Raw genomic sequence first — 26,297 nt, forward strand, 5'->3', positions numbered from 1 at the left:
CGAGTGCTTTGTTTATGGCGAGCGGAAGAGACGGAGCCGCGAGGAAATTGGGAAGGAGTCGTGTTGGGTATATGTAGATGCCTGGCTGCCAGACCGGGGGGGGGGGGGGGGCACTCCCATATCTGAGCTATATAGGGTATGTGTCGCTGTGAAGGGTATGGTTTTTAAGCAGTTTAGTCTGGGATAGGGTATAGAAATCAGAGAGTTTTGGTCTAGAATAGGGTATCATTTGCCGAGAAACTGATCAGTGGTATGAAGAATTAAGTCCAGAATAGGATTAGAAACTCAGAAGAGAAAGAGGCTTTCTCGGACGAAAACAAAATCATTGTGGCAACGTTGTTGACAGATAGTTTTCCATTAAAAACACTTATAGTGACGCAGTTCTAAAAAGAAGCAAGTCTGGGATAGGGTAGGGATTTTCGGTATCTAGTCTAGTATAGGGTTGCAAAACCAGCTGAAGATGGTCTGGTATAGGGTAAGGGTTTCAGAGTCCCGGCTGCCAGATCCTTTTCTTGAACGGTTTTCGGCTCGTCCGCCGTACGCCGACGATGCTTGCCGTACGCCGAAACCTCAGGTACCCAGAGGAGTCTGTAGTGGGTAGTGCGCAAAAAGAAGTTACATAGCCATATATCCGGCAACAACAAAACCACACTGAAATCAAATTAACATGCAACTGAAGCAATGCAAACTTTATTTTTCTATTATTTATTTGGGATAGGGTATTAGATGACGGTCGGTAAATCTTTTTCGCTTAGGCGAGGTGCTGTCTTATTCGCCTTGCCTTACTAATTACAGCTGCGGTCGGGTGAAAGCATAGATAGTTCCGTGTTATGAAATTATTCGGTTTCGTGAGCTGCAAACCCACTTCCGTTATTTATAAGAGCCTCACTGTATTAAGTTTTTAACTATTTTAAAGAACTTTTGTAAGCTAAAGCGGAAATACAACTTAAGCCAGAATGTTCCTTGAAAAGATTTTTAATTTGGTTTTGCATAAACCTTCCGGCCAGAACATCCAAGTCACGATATGATTGAGAAACTATGGTTTTTCTTTGGAAACGAAAATTCACGCGTTATCTCTTTTTACCAACCAATTCCCTCATAAATTAACGACCTATCCCATTTGGAATATAGTTCGCTTTCTCCCTTCTTCTATTCAATAATTGCGCGTGAATACCCTCCACTGACACCTAGGGGTCATAAATGGTCCCTCAAAATGTCGCAGTGCTCGCAATGCTCGCAAAATTTTAGGGGGTGCTCGTTTGCTCGTGCTCGCACATTTTTACAAGTGCTCGCATGCTCGGTTTTTAGTGGTGTAACTTTTTGAAAAGTGCTCGTTGCTCGCAAGGTTAACTTTTGTCAGTGCTCGTGCTCGCAAAGAAAAACGCTGTGCTCGCATGCTCGCAAATGCTCGCAAAGACCATTTGATACCCCTACACCTCCCCCCCCCTCCCTCACGAACATTACCCCCACTTAATTCTTCAGGATAATAAAAGAAACAATGTAAACAATTACATTACCGAAAATCCCGATTACTTCCCGAATAATCCTCAATGATCTTCCTGCACATATGTAGAGTAATTTTATTTCGTTTTGTCGTTTATTTACAAGTTTCGACATCATCCTGCCGGCATTTTTTCATGCATATCCCCATATCGTGACCTTGTTATAATGCATAGAGCGTTAAATACCGCTGTTATTTCCTTTCAAGTTTTTCACTGACTTCTCGTGATGCATCAACTATCCAGGAGGATTCAACTGCAGTTGTAATGTAGGATGGCGAGGACAAGGAGCACATTCTATATGTTCCGACATTGATGAATGTGCAGAAGGGACTGATAAGTAATGTTTTATTCTTTGTGTTCCACTATAATTCTTTTTACGTTACAGCTTATTGATGGAGAACTTTGAGAAACTGTTTTATCTTGGATAAATGACACCTAAGTTCTCAAAAAACGTTTTTAAACAAGTCTATTAAGTAAGAACTAAGTTCTCACAAAAAAGATATAAATTATGTTTTTTCGATCGAGCAGAAATCTAAGTTTTGGTTTTTCCAAAGTCTGCTGTAACTCTGTTTGCCACCCTTGCCTTTATTGATATTTTTGCTATTTACAACCAATATTCGATAGTATGCCTACGATCTCTATGATTTTCAAACAGCACATGTTTTCCTCTTGACAGATGTCCTAATCCGTCCAGATGTGTCAACACCCTTGGCAGTTATTACTGTGTGTGTGATCCAGGCTGGGAAAAAGTTTCAGAGTTCCAGTGCGTGGACATTAATGAGTGCAGTCGCGGAATTGATGGATGTGATCCCAACTCTGCTTGTATAAATACACCCGGCAGTTGGAAATGCACATGTAACAATGGATGGTACCCAGACCCATCTAATGCACGTCTACCTACATGCAGAGACGTAAACGAATGCGTGGACCTCCCGAATGCCTGTCTAGTACAATCGACGTGTGTGAATTCTGCAGGCTCATACCATTGCAACTGCCTGTCAGGCTGGAGAAACCAAGGCCATCATACTTGTGTGGATATTAACGAGTGTTCTGAAGGATCGTACCGCTGTCCATCAAACTCCAGGTGTGTCAATACACAGGGCTCATATCAATGCCACTGCAATTCTGGATACACTCCCCCTGTCACCACAACAACTTGTCGAGACGTTAATGAATGTGCGATTGGAAGTCATTCCTGCTCTTCGTATGGCAACGCCTATTGTGTCAACACCATTGGCTCGTATAATTGTCGCTGCTACCGCTGCTACTATATGTCTGGCAGTAGCTGCCATCGTAAGTAACTTTCGATATTGAAGTACTGCAATTATTTGATTTTGCGCCCTCCTTCAAATATTAAAGCGCCACCTCAATTCAACGCCCTTATTTGAAGGTGTCTTCGAAATAAGGGCCCCTATTCCAAAAAACGCCCGCAATTTTGATACGTACGCTTTACAATGTACTCTTCCTTGAGCTACCAAAATTTCATGAGTACCTGGGGCGCTAAATCAATTTTTTACGGTACACTGTTATGTACTAAACTTACTTTTGTGGTTACTTCCTCTCAAGAGTCGTAATATTTCTTGTCCGATCCACTCAATTTTCTACATTTTCACTTTTGCTCCACCGTGAAAGCGAAAACTCAAACGGCGCTACGACGGCTCTTTATAAAGCACAGACGTTTTTGAGCCAGGAAAGGCCATCGGAAGTAGAATAATGCCCCTTAACCATCACCAATCGATTGGAATGCCCTTGCTTTACTTAACAGAGCTTGCCGCCACAGACGGAAAATCGATCAATACGTGCCAGGGGCCCGTTTCTCGAAGGCCCCGGAAACTTTTCGGGCCTGTAAAGCTATTTTTAAACATCTGTATCTTGAAAACAGAGAAGTGTATAGGCCTGATACTTTGTATGAAGGGAACCTCTGTTCATATAAAAAATGTAAATAAAACAGCTATGTAAAATCATAGCGTTTGCAATTTTGTCTGATAGAAGTACGTAAAGATGTCAACTTTTTGTCAATAAATTTCCTACAACGAGGTAATTGTGTTTATCTATTTCTTTCTCGTAGCTGATTGCCGGTTAGAAACTCAGTACTATGACGCAAGAACCTATACCACCTATACCACTTATTACACCACAAGTTGCGGTTGGCACGGGATGAGCAGATGTAGAAAATCAAGGTAGGTAAAGATCATGGCCGTTGGCTTAACTCTTTCCTCCGAACAGGCTTATTTTTTCCTTGCTCTAATTTACTTTTTTATGTGAGTAAGGGAAATTTTACAGTGGCAAAAAAAATCGCTTGATTGCAAATTACCTATTAATTAACTCTGTTTAGCCTGGGAAAGGGGCAGTAAGTACCTTCGACGATTTAAAACTTATATTCTAATTTCAAAATGCAGTAATACCGTATTTAATCGATTAAGCGCCCAACCTCGAATAAGCGCCCACCCTGTAGGTAGAAAAAGTTAATAAGCGCCCACCCCCCACCTCCGTCTTAAAATAACCCTAAAGTGCACAAGAGGAGTATTGATTATTATTATTGAAATTGAAATTGACGCGAAGACCGAGTTTTCTTAGTATTTTTACGAAAACGTTCAATGGACAGTTAAGTTTTGTATGTATTCGTATGTATTTATTTAAAGAATATGCACGAACTGCCGGACGACTGAAGCCGACAATAAACGAAATATTCATGAGAATGTTTGTTTTTAAATTTTTTGTACAAGTAATTCGCTTTTTTCACGATCCCATAATACATCTTGTTTTATTTAAATAACCCCCCAAAATTTTTGCATAAGCATTGTTTTCAATTTCTCTGGGGACGATTGCACGTCACTGTAAATCCCAAGAGAAATTGAAAACAATGCTTATGCAAAAATTTTGGGGGGTAAACAGGATGTATTATGGGAACGGTGAAAACAGCGAATTACTAGTAATTGTTCTCAGCTTTGTGCCACGTGCGCTGGAACATGGGCAATTATCATAATTAGATTCACAGCTTTGAATATATCACACGTTGTTGTAAACATTGACTCGGAAGGTCTTTGAAAGCCTCAAAACCTTCAATCTTGTGTCCAAGTTTTCTCCGCCGATATAGAATTTCAAGAGTTGATTCGCGAGGAACATAAACTTGGTGTACTCTATTGTGCCCTGGCTAGAGCGAATTTTTAAATTTCCTTCTTAAAATGAAGATAGAATGTTTCAAAGTTTAGATTTCACATTTTTACTCTCTTAGAAACCATTAACTTGTAGCAGCTTTTGAAATCGAAAATTTCGTTCTAGTGGAAGCACAAAAGAAGTTACGATTTAACACTAGGCTAAATAACCATTTAATTTGGTGCGCTGTGCTAGCTGAAAACTTGGACACAAAATCGCATTATCTTCAGTTAAACTTTTAAGGGCTTGTAACATCATGTGCAGACAACGGTCATCTCTCAGTAAAAGGACAATCATGATGTAATTCCATCATCCCTGAGTATCCTTATTAAATTTTAGAGGAATCGATGTTCAAAATGTAGTGAATTAAAGCTTTACAAGATAGCACTCCAACAAGAAATTTGGCTAATGAATATAGTAATGAGCAAGGGTCCTGCGCGACCTTAAGTATTGTCATTTAAAAAGTGGGTTAACACTCAAAACGAGGTTATAGCGCTCACAGTCAAAACAGCTCAAGCGTTCCTATCAAGCACTTGTATCAAGGGTGGATTAATGAATTTATTAATGGAAATTTGATTTCACTCTTTGCTTCAATATTCCATTCTTGAATTGAATATTTGAATGTCTAAACGGTGACTCGATTCAAAACAGTAATGTTGATTGGATTGTCGTCTAGCTTCACGCGGCAGGCATGTGGAAATTTGGCCAGAATTTGCATATTTTCGGCAGCCGTTAAATGTCGCCCATGATGTTTTCTTATCATTTTGTTCTTTGGGTTGCTTTTTTTTTTCAACCCTATGATAATACCAAAAGAGAGGTAAGACATTCTGGTGCACTGAAAAGGCACAAAAATACTACTGGCAGAAGAAAAAGTGGGAAAAATGTCGTTGACCCATTTTATGCAAATTAGAGAACCTTTTCAAATTCTCAAGTGTCTGTCGCATGCCCGGGGTGGTACTCCCATATGTGGGCTATATAAGTATTTGCCGCGAAATAGGGTATGGTTTTTGAAGTTCTCGGTCCTTAAATAGGGTATCATTTTTGCTCCTTTTGGCATTGTGTTACCAGTGTGATCCTTAGATAGGGTACCTGAATTCTATCAGCTAAAATAAACGCCTAGCTAAACGAAAACTAAAAAAGGTATCTCAAAACTGAACTAACCGTTCAAGTATTAGTAGAGCGATTCTATAAAGATTTGTGATTTGCCGTGCGCGGTTGGCCGTTATTTGGGTCGTCCGCGGAACGCTTCTCCTCCCCTTAAATAGGGTGTCATTTTTCGGTTTTGGGCCTTAAAAAGGGTATCAATATAATTTTTGCTTTCATTATCCTTAAAAAGGGTCAGGGTTTAAGAACCTTCGCGGCACAACCCTATCCGAAATTTATGGCAGTACCCCCCCCCCCCCGCCCCCCCGGGGGGGGGGGTTCGCGTGAAGCCAGACATTATGAAATCAACATTCGAGTTTTGAATCGAGTAGCCGTTTGATCAACATTCAAAATATTCAATTCATTCAAAATAGAACGGTGTTACATGTACCTTATAAGGCAAGCGCGAGGGCCGTATTGAGAAAATATTGACCCGAGGTCTAACTGACGAGCGCAGCGAGGTTCGTACAAAAAAGAAAGGGGGCCGATATTCTCTCTGTACGGTCGAGAGCAACCTTGTTTATAAAAGATTTATTATACAACTTCATGATCGAAAAACGGCGTAGAAAACTTATCCAGTACAATACCTAAAAAATCTTGGACCGCGGGCAATAATAGAGAATTCTGATTGGCTGATTTTTAGTATTTGGTCGTCTCATCTGTCTCATTCATGTAACTGAATGAGTCTATTTATGATCATTTTCCATCACCTTTTATACAAGACTGAGATCAGACTCCGTACAAATAAACGTTCCCCATGAAATCTGGAGATATGCTCTACACACTTCGAAGTCCAGTTTTGATTAAACGGTCAGGCTGTCAGTAGCTTTCCTGTCATGCATCAAAAATAATTAAGACAACTGGAATAACTGCATGCCTGCGGCGTAAAACAAGACTTTATCCTTCATCTACTGAAATAAATAATATTAGGGAACTGGTCAAAACTATTTTACATGCTTGGGACCCACTAAAATAAATCAAACCTACAGCCTCTCCCTATAGCCCCCTCCCCTTATCCAGACACCCATGGTAACTTCCATAGCCTCCCCTCTCGTGGTGGCCCGCATACATTTAACAGAAACCCATGGTCTCTTCTATGTCCCCACCACCTTTAAAACGAGACCCATGGTGTCTGCTGCGACCCCACCTTGTTTAAAAAGAGACCCTTGGTGTCTCCTATGACCCCACCCCCCTTGAATTTAGTTCCATGGTGACTGCTATGACCCCACCCCCATTGAAAGGAGACCCTTGGCATGGTGTCTCCTATGACCCCACCCCCCTTGAATTTAGTTCCATGGTGACTGCTATGACCCCACCCCTATTGAAAGGAGACCCTTGGTGTCTCCTATGACCCCACCTCCCTTGAATTTAGTTCCATGGTGACTGCTATGACCCCACCCCTATTGAAGAAGACCCATGGTGTCTTCTCTCCCTTGAAACAAGACTTTATCCTTCATCTACTGAAATAAATAATATTTAATATTATATCTTTTTTTTATTTCGTTAGCCGAAGTCAGAAGTCAAAATGGACACGAAAGAGTCGCCAGGTTTGGGTTGCAAACCGTGGGGGAGCAAGCTGCCCGTGGCATTTAGCGTAGTTGTTTATAGCGTTTACTTCAGCGGTGGACACACAACGACACAACTTCACGTGCAATTCCGTTTCGAATTAGATAAAAGCAATTGCCGTTAAATAAAACGATACTTTCACCCTTTTGAAAAAAACGTAATATTGAGGTAATTTTTTCAGTTTTTGCTAGTGTTTGTCTAAGCTTAAGTGGCTGACTTTCAATGGTTCAAAACATGTTTAAGGGTTAATTATTTTGCGATTTTAGATTCTGATAGAAACAGAACCTTATAGTAATGGCCTCACTTGAGGTTACTAGCATGACGAGGGGGGGGGGGGGGGGGACGAGAGGTACTAAATAGAAGCTACGTGGGTGGTTCTGCTGAGGTTCCAATCCGTATCTGACCTTCGGTACGATGCTTTGTGTCTTCTGTGGTCTTCCTTCAAATATACTGCTGATATGTTATTCAGAAGAAACATCGCCTGGCCATTTTTCAACAGCTTTCACTTAACCAAAAAGGTACGCCAAGTGCAAAATTGCGTCCAGTTAAAAAAAAAAAAATAAGGGGGTCCATTCCACGACCGCCAGGCTTAGGTACTGAAAGTTGGGAAATTCTGTGACGAGTAAAAATTTGACAACATAATAGGCAAGAACGGCCTACATATGGCTAAAGACAGAATAAGCAGTATAAACAGAAGTACATTACTTATATGCATCCCTAAAATAGTTCAATTTTATACTTGATCCTTCATTTTACAAATGTAATTTCCAGTAACACGGCTCATTCCTGCTCATAGTGATAGGAAAATCGCGTATCTGTTACTAAAAGAAGTGTTTTAAGACTAGTAAGGAGAATGAACATACCGATATTAGAGGCCAGAAGACCTAATATGGGGTCGGCTTGACACCCTACTACCTTCCACCTCCTCACCCCTCCCACCGCCCGCAAACCCCCCTCCTCCTCCCCCCCCCCCCCAAAAAAAAAAAAAATAATAATAAAAAGAAAGAAAGAAAAAAAAGGGGGTTGTCGAACATAGTTCTTTCAAATAAGTAGTGAAATATAACTGCTGGCGATAGCGCAGAAAAAAACGAGAAAGTCACGGCGAACAGCAGTCGGGACAAACTGATTGAAATCTCTTTCAAGAGAATAAGAAATGGCTCCGACGGGAAGTGACTTGGTATGCATATACCTTGCAATTTAAACGGCCGGCTGCATTATGCAGAAGCCGTGTCTCACATTCGCCAGCATACTATAGGCAAGCCGCAAAACATCTGGTCAGAGCCATGCACCAGTTTTCATTTTCAGGTGCATTGCCAGTGGCGGATCGTCGGAAAGGGCCCTACTCCGGGGGACTTACGGAGAACGTGCCACCTTTAAGTTAGGCGAAACCTTTGGTCAACCTTTTAATTTTTCAATCCGAGCCCAAACTTTTTTTTCATTCCGGTGCCCCTTCTGGATAGTTCCGCCACTGATTGCTATATTTTCATTATATTTATATATATATATATATATATATATATATATATATATATATATATATATATATATATATATATATATATATATATATATATATATATTACTGATATTTTGTAGATGTATCTACACTTACTGTAGTTGCAATGTGCAAAAAAACAATGGCAGTAGAATTTATCGTTTAATCACTAAGTCAGTGAAATCGTGTTTATAGTGAAAACATTATAGACGCTTGTCATTATGGCTTTGTAAGTTATAGGCATTTTTATTTAGTGTGCTGCAATAAAAGTAGTCCTTAAAAGTATTTTGGAGCTGTTCGTTATTGATCAACGCGTGTACAAATGTGAATGGCGGGCCCGGAGAGGCAAAGGGTGACACGATTATTAGTGTCGGGCCTATCCGTGAAACACAGTGCCCCATACTACCCTTAATCACTTTTCGTGTCCGAGACACAAAAAATGTTTCTGATTTCTTTCAGAAACATTTCGTGTCTGCAACAAATGCTTCATGTTTGCTCGCCCAAGAAAACATCATGAACAACAACGTGTCCTCGTTTGCAACCGCCTTAACGTGACAGTAAATGATGGTAAGAAGTACTTGATAATCTACAATTTGACTATTTTTACAAGCAGTTTATAGTTCCCTAATTTGCAACCCCTCCCCCTCGCGACAACGGAGATCCTGTTTGGGAAGCGGGAGGCGAGTAACGTTAAACCTTATCCCTGTAATTTTGAGGGCACTTATCCTTATCCCTAAAACTACCAAAGCTGTTATCTGTTTGATTTTCATTATCCCTTATTTTTAGTTGTTATGGTATCCTTATTATTATTGAAACATTTATCCCTTGTCCCTAAAATAATTTTGTGAGTTATCCCGGCTAAAACCCCCGGGGGGTACTCCCATAAATTTCGGATAGGGGTGTGCCGCGAAGGTTCTTAAACCCTGTTTAAAGATAAATAAAGCGTAAATTGATACCCCTTTTAAGGCCCAAAACCGAAAAATAACACCCTATTCAAGGGGAGGAGAAGCGTTCCGTGAAGACCCAAATAGCGGCTAACCGGCATCGGCCAAACGCAAATCTCTATAAAATCGCTTTACTAATACTTCAACGGATATAGTTCAGTTTTAAGATACCTCTTCTTTCGTTTAGCTGGGTGTTTATCAAAGCTGATAGAATCTAGGTACCCTATCTAAGGATCACACCAGGAACAAAATGCCAAAAGGAGCAAAAATGATACCCTATTTAAGGCCCGAGAACCTCAAAAACCATACCCTATCCTGCGGCACATACCTATATAGCGCCAAATTATGGGAGTACCCAACCCTCCCCCCCCCCCCCCGGGTTAAAACCCCTAACAGGGTTCACAACGAAACCGTTAACTATGACATTGCGGTATTTTCTATTTTGTTTTTGCGATATTGCAGTGTTTGCCACTTTTTCGGTACTGCGTGCATATTCAGCACCCTCCACCCAATGTCCCCCTCCGGCGCGCGAGTAAACGCGTTCAAAACAAAACCGCCAGCTACGCAGGCTAGCTCGTTGGCCCTCACCAAGGCCAACCATGCAATGTGTAGAGGGCTGATGCGCAAAACTTGGAAACCATCAATTGACCCTAAAAACCACACGGAAAATAAATAAACATACAACTGACGCAATGTAAACTATTTCTTTTATATGCATGCATATAAAAACTCGTTTATGTTTTGAGAGTTAATAAAGGACTATAAGAAACACCCGTAGTACGAGGATTTTAACGGGGTGGTGGCTTTTACGGTTTTATATTGTGGCTTTTTTTACGAATAATCAATATCATGGGGTTAATTTCTATCCTTAACGGTTAACAGAACTATTAAAAATCAATTTCCATTGTTTAAAAAGTTAAAAATTAATTTCCATTGTTGTAAAACATATATTAGCGTCTTACAGTGCGACGCGCCTTACCGTGGCCACCTAACAAACTTTTTTTTACAAGTGTGCTCTCTAAATATTATTATTTGTTTGACTAAAAGGCCTCCTTGTAAAGTTGAATACGATCAAATAGATACTTTGTATTTATTAACAAAAAGCAATGAAAACGTAAAATATTACAAGATGACACTTGTAAAAACGTTTGTTGGGTGGCCACGGTAAGGCGCGTCGCACTGTAAATTGTGGGATGAAAAAGTAATCTAACCTATTTTATTTTCAAGGAGGCAGTAGTATTTTAGGTCAAATGACCCTTGGCTGAACTTCTGGGCTTGGACGTTACCGTTACATTTTTCAGTTTTTACGTCTCACGGCTAAATGTTTGGCCATATTACGGCTAACCCCATTGAGACCCTCTAGCACCCACCCAAATCCTTTAGTTCGACTTACTTGAGCTTGAGATCAGTGACTGTGGGAAGAGAGGATGATTAAAATGCTTCAGGATTCATTTAGGGAAAGGTATTCTAGATGACAGTAGAAATTGAAATCTTTTCCCGGCCTTGGACAAAGTGCTGTCGTATTCGCCTATACTTATTCCATAGTTGCGGTCGGGTGGAAGCACAGATTGTTCCGTGCTATGAAATTGTTTTGTTCCGTGAGCCGCTATCCCACTTCCGTTATTTATAAGGGCCTCACTGTATTAAGTTTTTAACTATTTTAAAGAACTTTTGTAAGTTAAAGCGGAAATGTAATTTTAGCTAGAACGTTCCTTCACAAGATTTCAAATTCGATTTTGCATAAACCTTCCGGCCAGAAGATCCAAGTCACGATATGATAAAGAAACTATGGTTTTTTCTTTGGAAACGAAAATTCACGCGTTAACTCGTTTTTTTCCAATGAATTTCTTCATCAATTCACGACCTATCCCATTTGAAAATATAGTTCGCTTTCTAAGTACTTCTATTCAATAATTGCGCGTGAATACCCTCCACTGACACCTCCCCCCCCCCCCCCCCTCCCTCACGGCCACTACCCCCACTTAATTCTGCTAGGCAATAAAAGAAACAATGCAAACAAGCAAACAATTACATTAGCGAAAATCCCGATTACTTCCCGAATAATCCTCAATGATCTTCCTGTGCATATGTAGGGTAATTTTATTTCGTTTTGTCGTTTATTTACAAGTTTCGACATCATCCTGCCGGCATATTTCCATGCATATCCCCATATCGTGACCTTGTAATTGCATATAGCGTTAAATACCGCTGTTATTTCCTTTCAAGTTTTTCACTAGCTACTCGTGGAAGGCCTTTGCGGCTTTATCTCTGGAAAACATCAGAAACGAACGACATCATCTCCAAATTAATCCTCATACAACAGGAAGTTTAGTAGGAAGTGCTTCTATTGCTTTTCTTTCTTTCGAGTGGCCAGCTGAGTATAGATTTGCGGGATAATATTTGATATTTGATCCGCGTAACAGAACCGAAACCACAGAAAACATACAATGTGATGCGTTTGTTTGCAATGAAATGGTTTCTCGGGAAAACGTTTTGCAAATGCAGCATTCAAAAGGTTTACTCTGCTAGTAGAGCATTTTAAAGGCGAGAATTGAAATCTTGCCACGTAATCGAACGGAAATACGCACAGTCCTGTTGTTTTGGAATCTCTAAGAATCAACAATCCTTAATCCTGAGAGTATTTGGGTTTCACTCACTCAAAGATCCGATCCGAATAAGCTATGGAGCTATTTTAAACCGGCATCGCGCAAGATTGTTGTGATCGCAACTTAAATCAACAGCTGACATTTTCGATACTTTACTAAAAGTGACACAAAACATTTCATCCTCGAACAGGCGGGATGGTCGTATTTTGACGCAATCGTCAAACAAAAATACTCTTACGACACGAAATTCCACTTCTTCCGAGCGTAAACGACACAATTGTCCGCTTTTTTGGCAGCCGTGTTTACCGTAATAAACATCTTGTTGATTTCGGTCTTATCTGTAAACTTGAGGGCGTAATTGACTCGGATCAAATAGCTCTCCGACATCGATGTCGACCTCAATGGGTCTCATGTTGCGGAATTTCGCCCAAGCGATTGGCCAAGCTCTGTTTGAATAGCCTTTGTATTAGTTAAACCAATAAAACGATACGAGAACCTGTCATTCTGTCTTTTCTCGTGAAGAAAACCTGATTTTCTATGACGACGCTCTCCTGCGGTCAACGAAAAGTGATACCCGTGTTTCCAAATCATAGGGAATGCATTCAGAGAATTTATATTCCCTCCTGATTTTTCGTGACCCTTAAAGTTTTACCGCGCGCAAGAGCGCTCTGTATGTCGACTTCTTTATCTTCGCTTAATCGATCTCTAAAGCTGTTTTGCAGTACGATTTTCGTTCCGCGGTGCGTTGGTATTCATTTGGCCGCCAAGTATTTATAGAAGCGGTCTGTGTTTTTCAAGGTGAGTGCTGGCGTTGTTTCGTTGTTCTGTTAAGAGTGTTTCTTGTTGCGGCCGTATGGTAAGATTTCGCTCCCACTCTTAACAAACATGTAAGTAATAAATGACTTTGCTCTAACACAACCATTTATGTATGTTTCAGAGACGCTGGATATTGGAATGTTCTGCAATCGATAGTTTAAACTATGACTTGAGCGGGGTTGTACAGTTGCCAGGCTTTGGTGGAGAATAAAAAAAATCGACTCAATTCGCCGTAAATACAGTGCACTGGGTTCCATGCGTTTTACAACGTAATTTAAAGTTCATCTTTGGTCTGAGCGCCGCTCGCGACATCGTGACTCATTCTGAAACGGGACATCTAGCGGAAACGCACGCATCACAGTCTCGTCTCAAACAGAACCCGATTAAATCAACCAAGGTCAGAGAATTTTTTGTTATCGAAAACACAGCGCATCCTAGGAGAGTTGTTTGGACTGAGAGTGAAGAACCATGGATGAGTCAAAACCGGAGATAAATCCCGCGAACCGCGCTCATGATCAGGAAACCCAAACACCCTTTGAAATGAACCACAGGGAACCATCAAATAATAGGACTCCTTCGATTGAGAGCAGAAGACCACATGGGTATCCATACACCCACAGCAGGCATGCACCATCATGGGGTACAAACCATGCCTATCATCCATCGCCGTATCCTGAGTACTACCCTTATGATCTGCATTACCCGCCTCCTCACCATCCACCGCCGTCTATCCCAGCACCACCACACGCAAATCACTACTATCCTGGACGGACACCACATTGGCATAACCCTCCAAGCCCCGTGTTACCGCCACATTTATCCCCTGTGCCTCACTCCCATTCGCCGTACCATCGCTATCAATACCACCACCCAGATGGTTTTTATTCACATCCACCGCCAATACACGGAGTTGCCCCTCCAATGCCCATTTCACACGAGAGAAGGCACACCGACTCTGATATTGCCCGTCCCAAAGCAGAATGGCCACCTGGATATCAACCCTTTGTCAAACCTGTGGTACCATCAGATTATTTGGCAACTTTGCACAAACATCCAGGATCTGACTATGGAGGACCACCATCAACTGCAACATCTTTGAAGTCAACAGTTATTGATCTTCCACATTCCAACTTTCCAAGCCCAAGGCTGTCAGCAAGGATGAGTCGAAAGCGTGCACTGTCCAATACCCCGTCATCTGTGGAATCGATCGACCTGAATGCACTGATAAGGGGCTCACCAGATTCCTTGTCAGGGTATCTTGGGCCAACTAGAGTGTCTTCAGCTGGGTCCTTTGGTCATTTGAGCCCCATTGGATTTTGCACGTCTCCTGGTTCACGCCAGGCAGCTCGCTACCCCATTGCCAGAAATGTGTTCATCACCCCTCCACCCATCGCCCCTCCTCGATTGCCGACACCAGCTTCCATGAGAGACACTGTGCCAAGCTCAACAACCGGTGCTGAAGGTACTAAAGAAGAAGCACAGGAGAGCATGAGTTGTGCGGAGTCACCTCAAGTGTCAACTAATAAAGAACCAGAAAGTGCTAGCTGTAAAGAGGAAAGTATGGACATTTGCCCTCTTGACTCCACAACCTCACCAGGGACTTCAGAAATTAAGGTAAAATATTTCACTTTCGATGTTGATTACTTTCAACTTACAAATGGCTTAAATGACAATTTGTTAACTTACCATACAGATTTTAAATAGAATTCTGTTCAGCTACTGTAGGATTAATAAGAATCTGCTTTCCTTCTCTCCCCCCCCCCCCTGTCCATGGAAAATTATTGCAAAAGGCAGTAGTATGTAATTTGTGAACCTATACATTTATACAAATGTGCACAGGCAAGATTGGGCCAAAAGCTCCTCTTAATTTTGTTTTTGTTTAAATTTCATGGGTAGCATGTTTAAAATTTCTGCTCACGACAAATACCAGGCATGGCGTGCATTCAGTGTGTTCAATATTGTATCATTTCCATTATTATACACATAAGACTAAAACACCATTTAACCTTCTGATTTCAAATATTATGTCCTTGGAAAATTTATCATGCCTTTTTTGTTCATTTCATTTCATTTTTTTTTTTCCGATAAGCCAATTTTTTTTTTTTCACCAAGGTGAACCCAACTGGGAATAAAATGACTGTAACTTCCCCAGTTAATTGCTATTTAATGAAATTTTGAACACTTCCTAGTATTCAAGCTATATTTATTTAATAAAAATAACATGTGTTGGTTATAATGTTTTGTGCAAGCCAAACACTGATTTACAGAAATACATGTTCTTCTTTTAAATTTCAAACAATAGAACTAAATTGGTCTATTTTTGATGTTATCCGCAACACAAAACTGTTTATTTAGGTGGACTGTTGCTAAGATTAGAGGCATGTGAGACATTGTAGAATTTGAAAAATGTTCCCAAAGGGTGTGGGAGAGACTGATTGAAAAGTAATCACCATGCATCTTGAGTACTTGAAGTGTTATAAATCCTTGTTTGAAAGATTTATACAAGTGGGAAGCCAAAACCAAAAATTTACTTACGGTAACTAAATAATTTTCACATTGTTGTCACAGGTAAACAATTTATAGGACTGTATAGACTTTTACAGTTTATATATCTAAGGGCTGGATTAGGGAAAGACTACAAAAAGTCTTGCTCTCTTGTAGCTCTAAAATACTTGGGGAAAAATTAATCCTTCTGGCACCTGTGCTACACTTTGCAGCTTTGTCACGGGTTTATCATGCTCACTAAAGTTATTTTTGAGTTTGTCCTCAGGGACTAGAAAGAGAGACTAGAGAATTAAAATATTGATGTCATTGTTAGAATACTTGTGGCTAAACTTCTTGAAGTTTCTTGGCAGGGCCTCAAACACTTAATGGACATATCCTACTGTGCTAGCCAGACTAGAAGTCACATGCAAATCCCAAATATTAGCCTATTACATTCAATAATCCTGACTATTGTTTTATGATCTTTTTTGGCCTGCTTCTGAGTGAGAGTGGCCACTGTTAACAAAAAAAAGGAAAAGAAAAAAGGTTTAAGCCTGTTCCAATCTAATGGAATGGAGAAGCCAAATGTACTAGCACAAGAAAAAAGATTAAATATTCTTTTATGAACACTAGAGGCTCACAGTGATAGCCTAAATTATAAAACTTATGCTGGATTGAAACAGTTTTTGCAAATGCGATTTACATTAATTTTGCTAAACAGACAATAATACTATTGATCATTCTTTTTTTAGTCCCAGAAAGCAAATAAACAGGTTTTTAAATCCTTTGAAAAAAGAAAAGAAAAAAAAAGAAAAGAAAGACTGTCATATGTCATTTCAAAATGGATTAATTACTGATATTCTCCACAGGGTAAAACAACATGGAAAGTTCATGTCAACAATTGCTTTTTCAGACATGTATACTGGCCACTGGATTGAATAATAGAGCACAGTGTTTCATCACACCCTCCACTATCCATCAATGCTTGCTTTCCAAGGGGCAGTAATTACTTCGCAATCTGTGAAAAAATTGCTTTTCAATACATGATAGTGGTCAGGTGTTGTTTATTGTTGCTGTGGTTGATCTGCGAGGGTGAACAAATGTTATGTCTACACTGTTATCCCTCTTTCAGCTGGGTGATAACATTGATAACCTTATGGCCAATTTGACTAACTTAAGCCTGTCTGTTGCCTCAATATGATTAATAATCCCCTAGTAGACAATAAAAAAGATTAGCCCAAGATTAACTTTACCTTTCTTTAATGTGGGTTTGAGACACATTTTGGGGCTTGAAAAGATAATAAATTGCCATTGTATTATACACAATCATGACTTTTGTGTCAAATGTAAATGTCAAGCATAATGGTTTCCAGCTACAGGAAATTAAACCCACAAAGAAATAATAGGCTTGCTATGATTTGTACAGATATTTTTAAAACAGAAGAAAATTGGACAACTGAAACAATACATAGATAACTTACTGTGGGCCTGCAGTTTGATCAATCAATTATACTTTTATGCAAAGAAGAGAACCTTGCAATTACTCCAATTTCGATTATATTAATTCAGTAATGGCTCTAAGGCTTGGGGGAATAAAACAAAATATATCACATCAAGGTTGTCAGTCAAATAAGAATTTTTTTATGTGGCTTGAGCTTTGCATCATTTAATTTCTGGGACTGCAGGGAAAAACCTGAAGGCTTACTGCAGCGGGTTGCTAGGTTTTATTAATTTTGGAATATACAAATTTTTAATACCATCCTTTTGTTGCTTTTGTTCAATTTTAAAATATCCCACTTCCGCAGAGATTCCAACCCTCTGAGAAAAAAGAAATGGGAGATTTTGGTCATGGCCACGAGGGAGGAGGGGGCGAGCCTCTAGGAGGTCTGTGGACATGCACCCCTGGAAAAAAAAAATAAAATACAGGCTTCTAAGATTCCATTTCTTGTATTTTGAAATCATAATCAATGGAAATTTACCAACTAAAAACCATACAAAACCAAGCAAAATCATATATTGAGCGGTCTGGGCGGTTCGAGCCCTGGCAGAGGCACTGCATGGTGTCCTTAGGCAAGACACTTTACTCTCATAGTGCCTCTCCACCCAGTTGTATGAATGGGTACTGGCGAATTTACTGCTCGGGGTTACCCTGCGTTGGGCTAGCATCCCATCAGGGGGAGAAGAAATACTCCTAGCCCCTTGATGCTACAGAAGCCAGGATAAGGTAGGGCCTGACGAACCACTTGGCTCAACAGCAAGCTTAAATACCTTTTTTGCTTATGTTTTTGCTAAACAGCAGGAAGGTTCAGATAATGAAGGAGATGAGAATCAAGTTGAGCAGGATCAAGAACATGATATGACGTGCCACTGGAAAGAATGTCAGTTGCAGTTTGAATCACAAGATGATCTCGTTAAACATGTCAACACCGATCACATCAAGAAGGATCGCAAGGACTTCACTTGTTACTGGGATGGCTGCACCAGAGAAAAGAAACCCTTTAAAGCGCAATACATGTTGGTTGTACACATGCGCCGTCACACTGGCGAGAAGCCGCATAAATGCACTGTAAGTCAGAAATCAATGCAAGTTCTTAATACAGTACAATAGTAGGGTTCGATTCCGGCCCGGTGCCATATGTGGGTTGAGTTTGTTGTTGGTTCTCGCCTTGCTCCGTGGGTTTTTCTCCGGGTTCTCCGGTTTTCCTCCCTCCTGAAAAACCAACATTTCCAAGTTCCAAGTTGACCTGGACAGAGGACCCACATAAAAACCAGCTAGCGCTGATGTGGCTTCCTCTCTAAATATAGCAATTTACAATCCTGATTTTTGGAACCTCCAGGGGAAATGATAAATACTTCGAGAAATCAGGAGGTTTGAGAAACCGGGGGTAAAATCCAAGGAAAGCGAAAATTGGTTTGAAAAAATAGGGAGTTTCAAGAAACCAAGGTTTCGAGAAATCAGGATTCCACTGTATATATTTTGAGTTAAGCACCTATATCATTCAGCACCTATATCATTCATTCATTCATAATGACTTAGACGGACACCACTGCTCCCCCCCCCCCGCCCCCCTCCTCAATCCCCCCCTTGCCCCACACACACACCTGTAAGCCAAGCTACAAAAAGTACTTCTTCTACACACATGTTGTCAGTTAAAGACAACTTATACAGGGCTGCAAATATATTTTTTTTTTTTCACTAGAAAGGACATAAATTATGTCCTACTAAGACACCATCTTACTCGGACAAAACAAAATTGTGGTCGGACAGATTTTTATTCACTGTTGCCCTAAAATGATTTAGGACCAAAAAATTGTCCAGACATCATGTCCGACCACACTTGGGATTTTGACTGACATTGGCAAATTTTGGTCGGCCAATGTCTGATCATGACTGACTGTTATTTGCAGCCCTGTTCTAGGAAGATATCACTTTTTAAACTGTCCACAGCTCAAAAATTAATTCTTCTTACAGATTAGCACAAATAACAATTTGGTGGCAAAGTTGGTTTTGCAGTTTACTTCCCCTACTAAATCATTTCAGGCCTTATGGGACACTTAGTCACAAAAGAGATAGCGTGGGGGGGGGGGGGGGGTGCACTGATCATAGCAGTATGCAAGATGTGTCACAAAAAAAAATAGTAACTGACGTATATAAGCTAACTCACCATGAATCTCCTGTAACTCAAAGTTAGAGCACTCAACTGATGTGTCCTAAGAATAGTTTGACGCTTGTCGGGACCTATCTCATGCTCATTACAAACTGAATACAGTTACATGTACTCACCTTATTTCCCCAAGATGATGCCTTTCTTTGTTCCTGTCATCACCTGTCTGCCTGACAAAGTACTGTTAAGAAATTAGATGTTCGGACAGTTTTCTGTAAGAGAGAGATGCCCCTTCTGTCTGCAAGCAGACAAGAAAGGGAACCTCTGTTTCATGTAGTAAAGGATAGTGGGATCATTCCATAAGCATCTTTGCCAACAGTGTTAAAATTCTTTTCTTCCTCTATATCTAGTATGATGGCTGTACCAAGGCTTACTCCAGACTTGAGAACCTTAAGACCCATCTCAGGTCTCATACAGGAGAGCGACCATACGTGTGCGAGGTAGAAGGGTGTAATAAAGCATTCTCTAATGCATCAGACAGAGCCAAACACCAAAACAGGACACACTCTTCAGTGGTAAGTGGAGAACAAAGCTGTTATTAATTATTTTGTGAAAATCTAAAGGGTACTTGTTTGGGAGGTGCAGTGGGCATAGTGGTTGGCATAATTTCTGGAATACAGAGTGATCTGTTCAAGCAATGGGCCCAAGGTTTTTGTGGCTCCCTGATCCCACGAATCAGGAGGTGCTGTGGCCTAATGGTTAGTGTGCTGGACTCTAGATTGAGTGGTCCAGGTCAGAGCCCTGGCCGGAGGTGTAAAGGGCCAAGCATTTTATTCAGGGGATTGTAATAGTACTCCTTATGTATACCTGCCAACTCTCACGCCTTGGGCGTGAGTCTCACGCCTACGAGTTGAAAACTTCGATCTCACGCCAACTCACGCTTACGAACCAATTTCTCATGCCTAGTTGAAAAATGTGAGTTATTACAACCAAAAACGACACATTTTCCAAAAAATGTAATCTCAAACCAGTGCGAGAAAATAAAACTCCATGTAAAATGAGTAAGTGGCGATACCTTCCCCGAAATGACAGAGTTTTGACGGAAAAAAGCATTGGGAATGAGGTCGTGTTTAGCATTAAACACGTCCACGCACTGGGATCGAGAGATGTTCGGAACGTCTTTGGAATACTTTGGACGTCTTCGGAAAACTTCAGACGTTGTCATATCCTCTTCGGAAAGTCTGGCACTCTCACGCCTTTGACCCAGAAAAAGTTGGCAGGTATACTTATGTGACTAAGTGCTCTGCAAGTCTGCCACTTGGCCTGATAGCTACAGATGTGCGAAACACCATTCATCACTACAAGTTAAATGTTACGGTTCCAAAAGGAGATTCTTATTTGAAAGGTGACACTGTACTCTGGTATATTCCAGTAACTGCATAAATAACCTCTCCCTTTCAGAAACCTTATGTCTGTAAAGTGCCTGGCTGCCCAAAAAGGTATACAGATCCTAGCTCACTGAGAAAACACACCAAAACAGTTCATGGAGAACAGGGAATCAAGAGGGTAAGTTTTAAAGACAGGATTGTTACTTTTGCAAGGAAAATATGTGGTACCTTATTGTTACTTATTTTCGCAGGACTTATTTTTCGCGATTTTCAAAAAATCACAAAATTTAAGACCCGTGAAAATTTATTTTCAACGTTTTCTATTGTATTTTTTATGTTAATTACGTATTATTTTTTGGCCAAATTGCGAAAATTAGGTCCCGCGAAATATGCCAGTTTCATTTTCGCGAAATAAAGTTCCCGCAAAAAAAAATGACAAATAAAGTATAACCTTTAAGCATGGTATAGTTCCCTCCAGTCAGTCACACTGTATGACAGGTTCTTTAATTTGTATTTCAAAATGCCATGGTAACTTCAGATTTCCTTGTTCTATTCATAATTTTAAACTAAACCAAATTAACGATCGTTGCAGCACTTTGTCACCCTTTTTCTCTAGAAAAGCTCATTATAGGAGCCTGGCTTTACCTACAAGCGTTTACAGCATTGCTGGTTATCTCACCAATAAGGAGCTATTGGCAGCTAGATTTGTGTTACTGAAGCCTTTACGCAGTATTAAATTTGTTGTCGTTTTTTATAACAGCTGAAAGCAGAAGGCAGCAGAGAAAAACCACCATCAAATTCAGATAAAAAGGGAAATGCATCCCCTGGGAAGGGTCAAGGAAACCAAATGTCCGGCAGTACTACACAAGCAGCACAGCCAGTAAGCAATCATGTTGAAGAACCTTTGTCACCAGGGCAGGATGGATCAAGTAGTGCTAGCAGCGTGATTCAAGGTGGAAGTTGCTCCCAAACATTTGTAGGTAGCAGTTTTGAGGGGGATGCAGTTTCTTCGAGCTGTGATAGGACCCCAGGGGGACTTGATATTCCATCCAGCCAGGACAGTCCAAGAAGTGTTGGTCAGCATACGCTGGGCATATCTCCGAGAAGTCCTCCATTTGTAAGCCATCTTCCAGATATTTTGGAAGGAGATTGGGAACCTGCAGAAAATGGTGCTGTAGTCGGTGCTGTGACTACAGCGCAATCCATTGAGGTCAGGCCTCAAGCCCAGAGTGTGAATCTTCCAAAGATTGACGTTCACAAAAGAGATGTCGCACTTTGGGTGAATGATGTTCACCGGCGAATGAGCCAAACATCGCGCAGATCAAGTGAAGGCAGCCATTTATCTGGAGACCTTGCTGGTGACGCAAGTAGAAGATCAAGCCAGGAAAGTGGTTGGTCTTCTTATGGAAGTCGTCGATCCAGCCAAGCTAGCCCTTTCCCAACCACAAATATTCAACCTCAAGAGGTTATACCCCACTTCCCCAATGGCTATAGTGTTCCTCTAGTACCAAAAGGGATGACCCCGCCTCACCGCAGACCACACTTACACCCACTTGATGCCAATGAAGATGCTCTCCGTCGGACCAGTGAGACAAGCACTTGCAGTAACCAAAGTGCCCCTTACAACAGGTTGAGCCGTAATAGTAGTGGTTATGGAAGTCAGTCAAACTTAGCAGTTATACGAAGCCCCGTGTTTCACAAGATCCCACCTTCTTCACACTTGCTACCCCAAAGAATTACATGTGCTGATGCCACAAACAGAAGGAAAAGTGACACCGTGATTTGTGAGGCAGATAGTTCTGGAAGCTACCTTCCAAAAAATGGCAAGGGTGAGCAGCGTCGTAGCAGTGAACCCATCAGACAAGCAAGAGCACCCATGGCCAGGCTTGAGCCTCAGAGTGGACCTGTTAACAGACAAGCAACACCTATGCCGAACATGAACGAAACAGAACTGATTTGTGGTGATTTAGATCCACAAGAGTTTGATGCCTACCTAAATCCACAAGAGCAAGGGAACGTGGAACCAACTCCCCCTTTGCACCCTCCTCCAGGGAATCAGAACATGAGGCAAACACGAAGATTGTGCCACTACCCATATCCTGAAGAGCAGGAGACAGTCCAGCAGTCACAGCCACCTCAACCTAGGTTACAGACTGTGCATCACAGACCCCAGTCATTCTTCCCATCACCATCCAACCCTCCAAGCCAACAGAATCCAGAGCCACATGTTGTGAGAAAGCCTCAAGAAGGGCACTGGCCCCCACCAAATTACAGAACTGGGCAGCAGCTTGGCACACCTGATGTTCGCAGTGGTTTCTACCCACCATCGGAAACTGTCGCGTATGATACTCCAATGCAGATCCCTGGTCAGAGGGGTCAGTTTGACATGGGGAATTATGAGGATGCAATGGTTTCAGGGATTGGTTCACTGTCGACTGATAATGGTGGTGTGTCAGACTTTGTCGGAAATGGAAACATGGTTGTTAATGACATGAACACTCTGCTGAACTCTCTTCGTGAAGAAGAAAGATACCTTGAAATGTGTCAAAGTTCAAGAGGTCAAGTGGCTGGAAGTGCCATGTCTATCTTTTAAATCTAGTTCTTATCTATACTTAGCTAATGATTTTATGCAGATGCAGGTTTTAACAGGAATAGGACCAAACAGCTTCAAGAATTATTCAAAGTAATGCAGCTTCTGGTGAACAGTAAATTTGCAGTGTGCAACTTACACCTACTTTCAGTGTTATGTGCATAGCGGCTATCTTTTTACATCAATCTTTCCACATGCTTAACAAACAAGACAGATCAAAATTCACCAATCACAGCCCACTTGAATGACCTTTTAAAATTGTAGCCTCATTGGTATTACAAACAAACACTGGTATGCATTGGTTTTGATTGGCTCATTTCAAACAGCATGTCGAAAGATGAATGCTAAAAGCCAGCCACTATACTATAGCCAATACTGAAAGCGGGTATAAATAACTAAAATAAGGGTCACAGTACGAATGGGCAGGCTCTATGTAGGTATATATAATTATCTGCATCTATCACAATTACAAATTCTGTAGTGTTTTCCTGTCATACTTTTGTTGAAAGAATTTGAAGTAAACAACAAAATATTATGGCTGTATACAGTCATGGAGGATTGTTACAGATCTAGATGATTAACCATTAATTATTTTGGCTAACTTATCCTCACTGTTTCAAGATGCACCCCTATATAGTCTGTTTTAATTAATGTCTGAGATCTTCAAATCATCCATCCAGCATCACGATTGTCATCTTTCAGAATTTTTTAAAAATACAAAAATCTAGTGAAAGTGTTTTCATAATACCATTATGTAATTAAAATAGTTATCTTAGAGAGTGAACTGTCTCAGTTATTGAGCTGTATTCGTGTGCACAGTGTCATTTAAAAACAAAAATGCTAATAATGTGTTGTTCTAGAAAATATTTGTACTCACAACAGAGGGTATTTTTGGTTTCCCTATCTCCCCTCTGGAAATTTCAGTGTACAGTCAACTCTTGTTATAGCGGACACGCTCGGGACGTCGTTTCGTGTCCGTTATAGCGAGAGTCCGTAATAGCGGGAGTCATTTCCAGTCAAACCTTGTTCGTTGGGGATCTGGATTTTGTACGTTCACACTTTTCCTTAAAAGTTTGGTCTTTAAGACCTCCTTCCCCATCACAATTTCCAATAATCCTCTACGCGGAGGGTATGGATATTTTCTAGAACCACACAATTACATAATTATTTTTTGACAAGAAAATGCAAAATGTATATTTAATTAGACATTCATCTTACATTTAAATTTGTAACACGTGTAGGTGACCATTATAATTATTATCATTGATTCAAGAGGTTACGTGACTTCGGATTTATCCATTACCCCTAATCATGACCGTGAAAAATTTATTAACTTTTACAATTTATTTCATTTCATTGGTTACTGCTATAGAATAAATATTTTTTATAGTACCGGTTATTTGAAGTGTGTTTTTTGATAAACAATTTTAGTCTAACTGCTTTGTTGGTAAATTGTTGTTTCTGGAAGAATAATTTATTACTTATTTTGTTCACTAAACAACACACCAGAAAAAACCCATTGTCAGACCTCTCAAGTCTCACGATTTTGTTGTGAGTTCAAGACGACGAGACCCAAAAATCTCAGGATAAAAAACAGAGTCACAAGCTGTAAGGATACAATTTCCTTGCATAATGTCTTTTTTGGCTTATTAAGGCGATTGTCTTGTGCCAATTCTGTGTAAATCCGTTGCCAGTAGAGGTATTTCATTAGTTTGTTCGCTTGAGTACCACAATCAGTGACCAAATATAGAAGACACATGCACAGGCCATTGAAATAATGTTTACTCTCTTGACAAGCACCTAGTTTTAGTGACTTTTGTCCATCAGTTGATCAATCTCCCGGTTTTTACTGATCATGAAAACTCACGTTTTTTTGACTCGATCGCCAGATTCCGGTTTTTTGAGGTTGAGAGGTCTGCACTGTGTGGTGTACTGAGAAACAGTGTGTCTGTTATTTTCAGTCATTTTTAGGCTTAATTTTGCAGCAAAACAGGTAAAAAAAAATTTGACATGAGGCAATCAATTGCCTCCAAAGACTTGAAATCAACAGAATGTGGAAAATAAATCTTCATGTAAAACATGTATGTCTATGGCTTGGCTGAAAGGACTGTAGTATTAATTCACAATCATAGACAGCATCATACTGTAGGAAAGGATCTGAAGATGCCGCAATTCAAACACATATTGGTTGCTGTACAGTGTAAGAAACATGCAGATATTTTAATATGGATTGAAGCATGAATAAATTTTTTATTAATATAAATGTAGCACTGCTCTTTTTGGCACAAGTTTTTCTTGCTTCTGTGGCACTGATCATGAGTAACGTTCTGTTCCAGTTCCAGTTTCAACAATTCCTATTTCAAGATTGATTTTCCTGTAGGACTGGGCTATTGGTTAATATGTGTTTTCCTCCCTATCCAAAAGTCTGAGGCTTTTGTAAACCGATCAAGCAACAATCGTTGGTGTGATGGTGCTTTTGTGTGTGTTACAATTAGCAAAATTGTAGCAGTAAACAAACCACTATGATGAGCTGCAATACTTTTCTTAGTTGCTGCATGAAACAGAATGTTAATTTAAAGATGATTTCCAGTCCGTACTGCGCAGACTCAGGGTTTGTTTTCATTTTTGTTTTGAATTTGTTGAAACGTTACACTTCGGTGATAGCGTACATGAAGTTTTTTAGTTCGCCATTACGGATCGTTTCCTTCAAGAATTCACGATGAGCTAAAACCTCCGTTTGAAATACCGTCGAGCTTCTTTTACTCGTTATTATTGTTTTGCAAGGATATCTGGCGTTAATAATGAAGAAAAAGGTAAGTTTTGTCCCAGAATTTTTATTTTTGCTAGTAAACATTCTTCTGTTTGTGAGACTCACAAACATTGCAGGTGGAGATTGCGCAGTACGGACTGGAAATCATCTTTAAGTAGGATGAATTTCTACAGTTGTTACCTGCAGCCTTGAGGTACATGACGGTACATCTTAAGAATACCTGGAACATTCT

The 26,297-nt window shown here is 40.4% G+C and overlaps 2 protein-coding genes across 2 annotated transcripts; both read left to right on the forward strand.

Moving 5' to 3' along the window:
- Positions 1–1,729: 1,729 nt before the first annotated feature.
- Positions 1,730–8,849, forward strand: LOC144661018 (uncharacterized; the record flags this gene model as incomplete). Its single annotated transcript, XM_078521736.1, has 4 exons — positions 1,730–1,839; positions 2,179–2,795; positions 3,571–3,682; positions 7,309–8,849. Coding segments are annotated over 4 exons (930 nt in total), but the record flags the coding sequence as incomplete, so codon positions are not given.
- A 3,965-nt stretch (positions 8,850–12,814) lies between these two features.
- LOC144660579 (uncharacterized) lies at positions 12,815–25,558 on the forward strand. Its single transcript, XM_078521232.1, has 5 exons — positions 12,815–14,842; positions 18,009–18,278; positions 19,728–19,892; positions 20,779–20,883; positions 21,466–25,558. The coding sequence occupies exons 1-5, from the start codon at positions 13,697–13,699 to the stop codon at positions 23,296–23,298; spliced, it is 3,519 nt and encodes a 1,172-aa protein (XP_078377358.1). The 5' UTR covers positions 12,815–13,696; the 3' UTR covers positions 23,299–25,558.
- Positions 25,559–26,297: the final 739 nt, after the last annotated feature.

The sequence above is a fragment of the Oculina patagonica genome, chromosome 7, assembly GCF_052425735.1.
Source record: "Oculina patagonica isolate OP01 chromosome 7, crgOcupat, whole genome shotgun sequence".
In the NCBI taxonomy this organism is placed as follows: Eukaryota; Metazoa; Cnidaria; class Anthozoa; order Scleractinia; family Oculinidae; genus Oculina; species Oculina patagonica.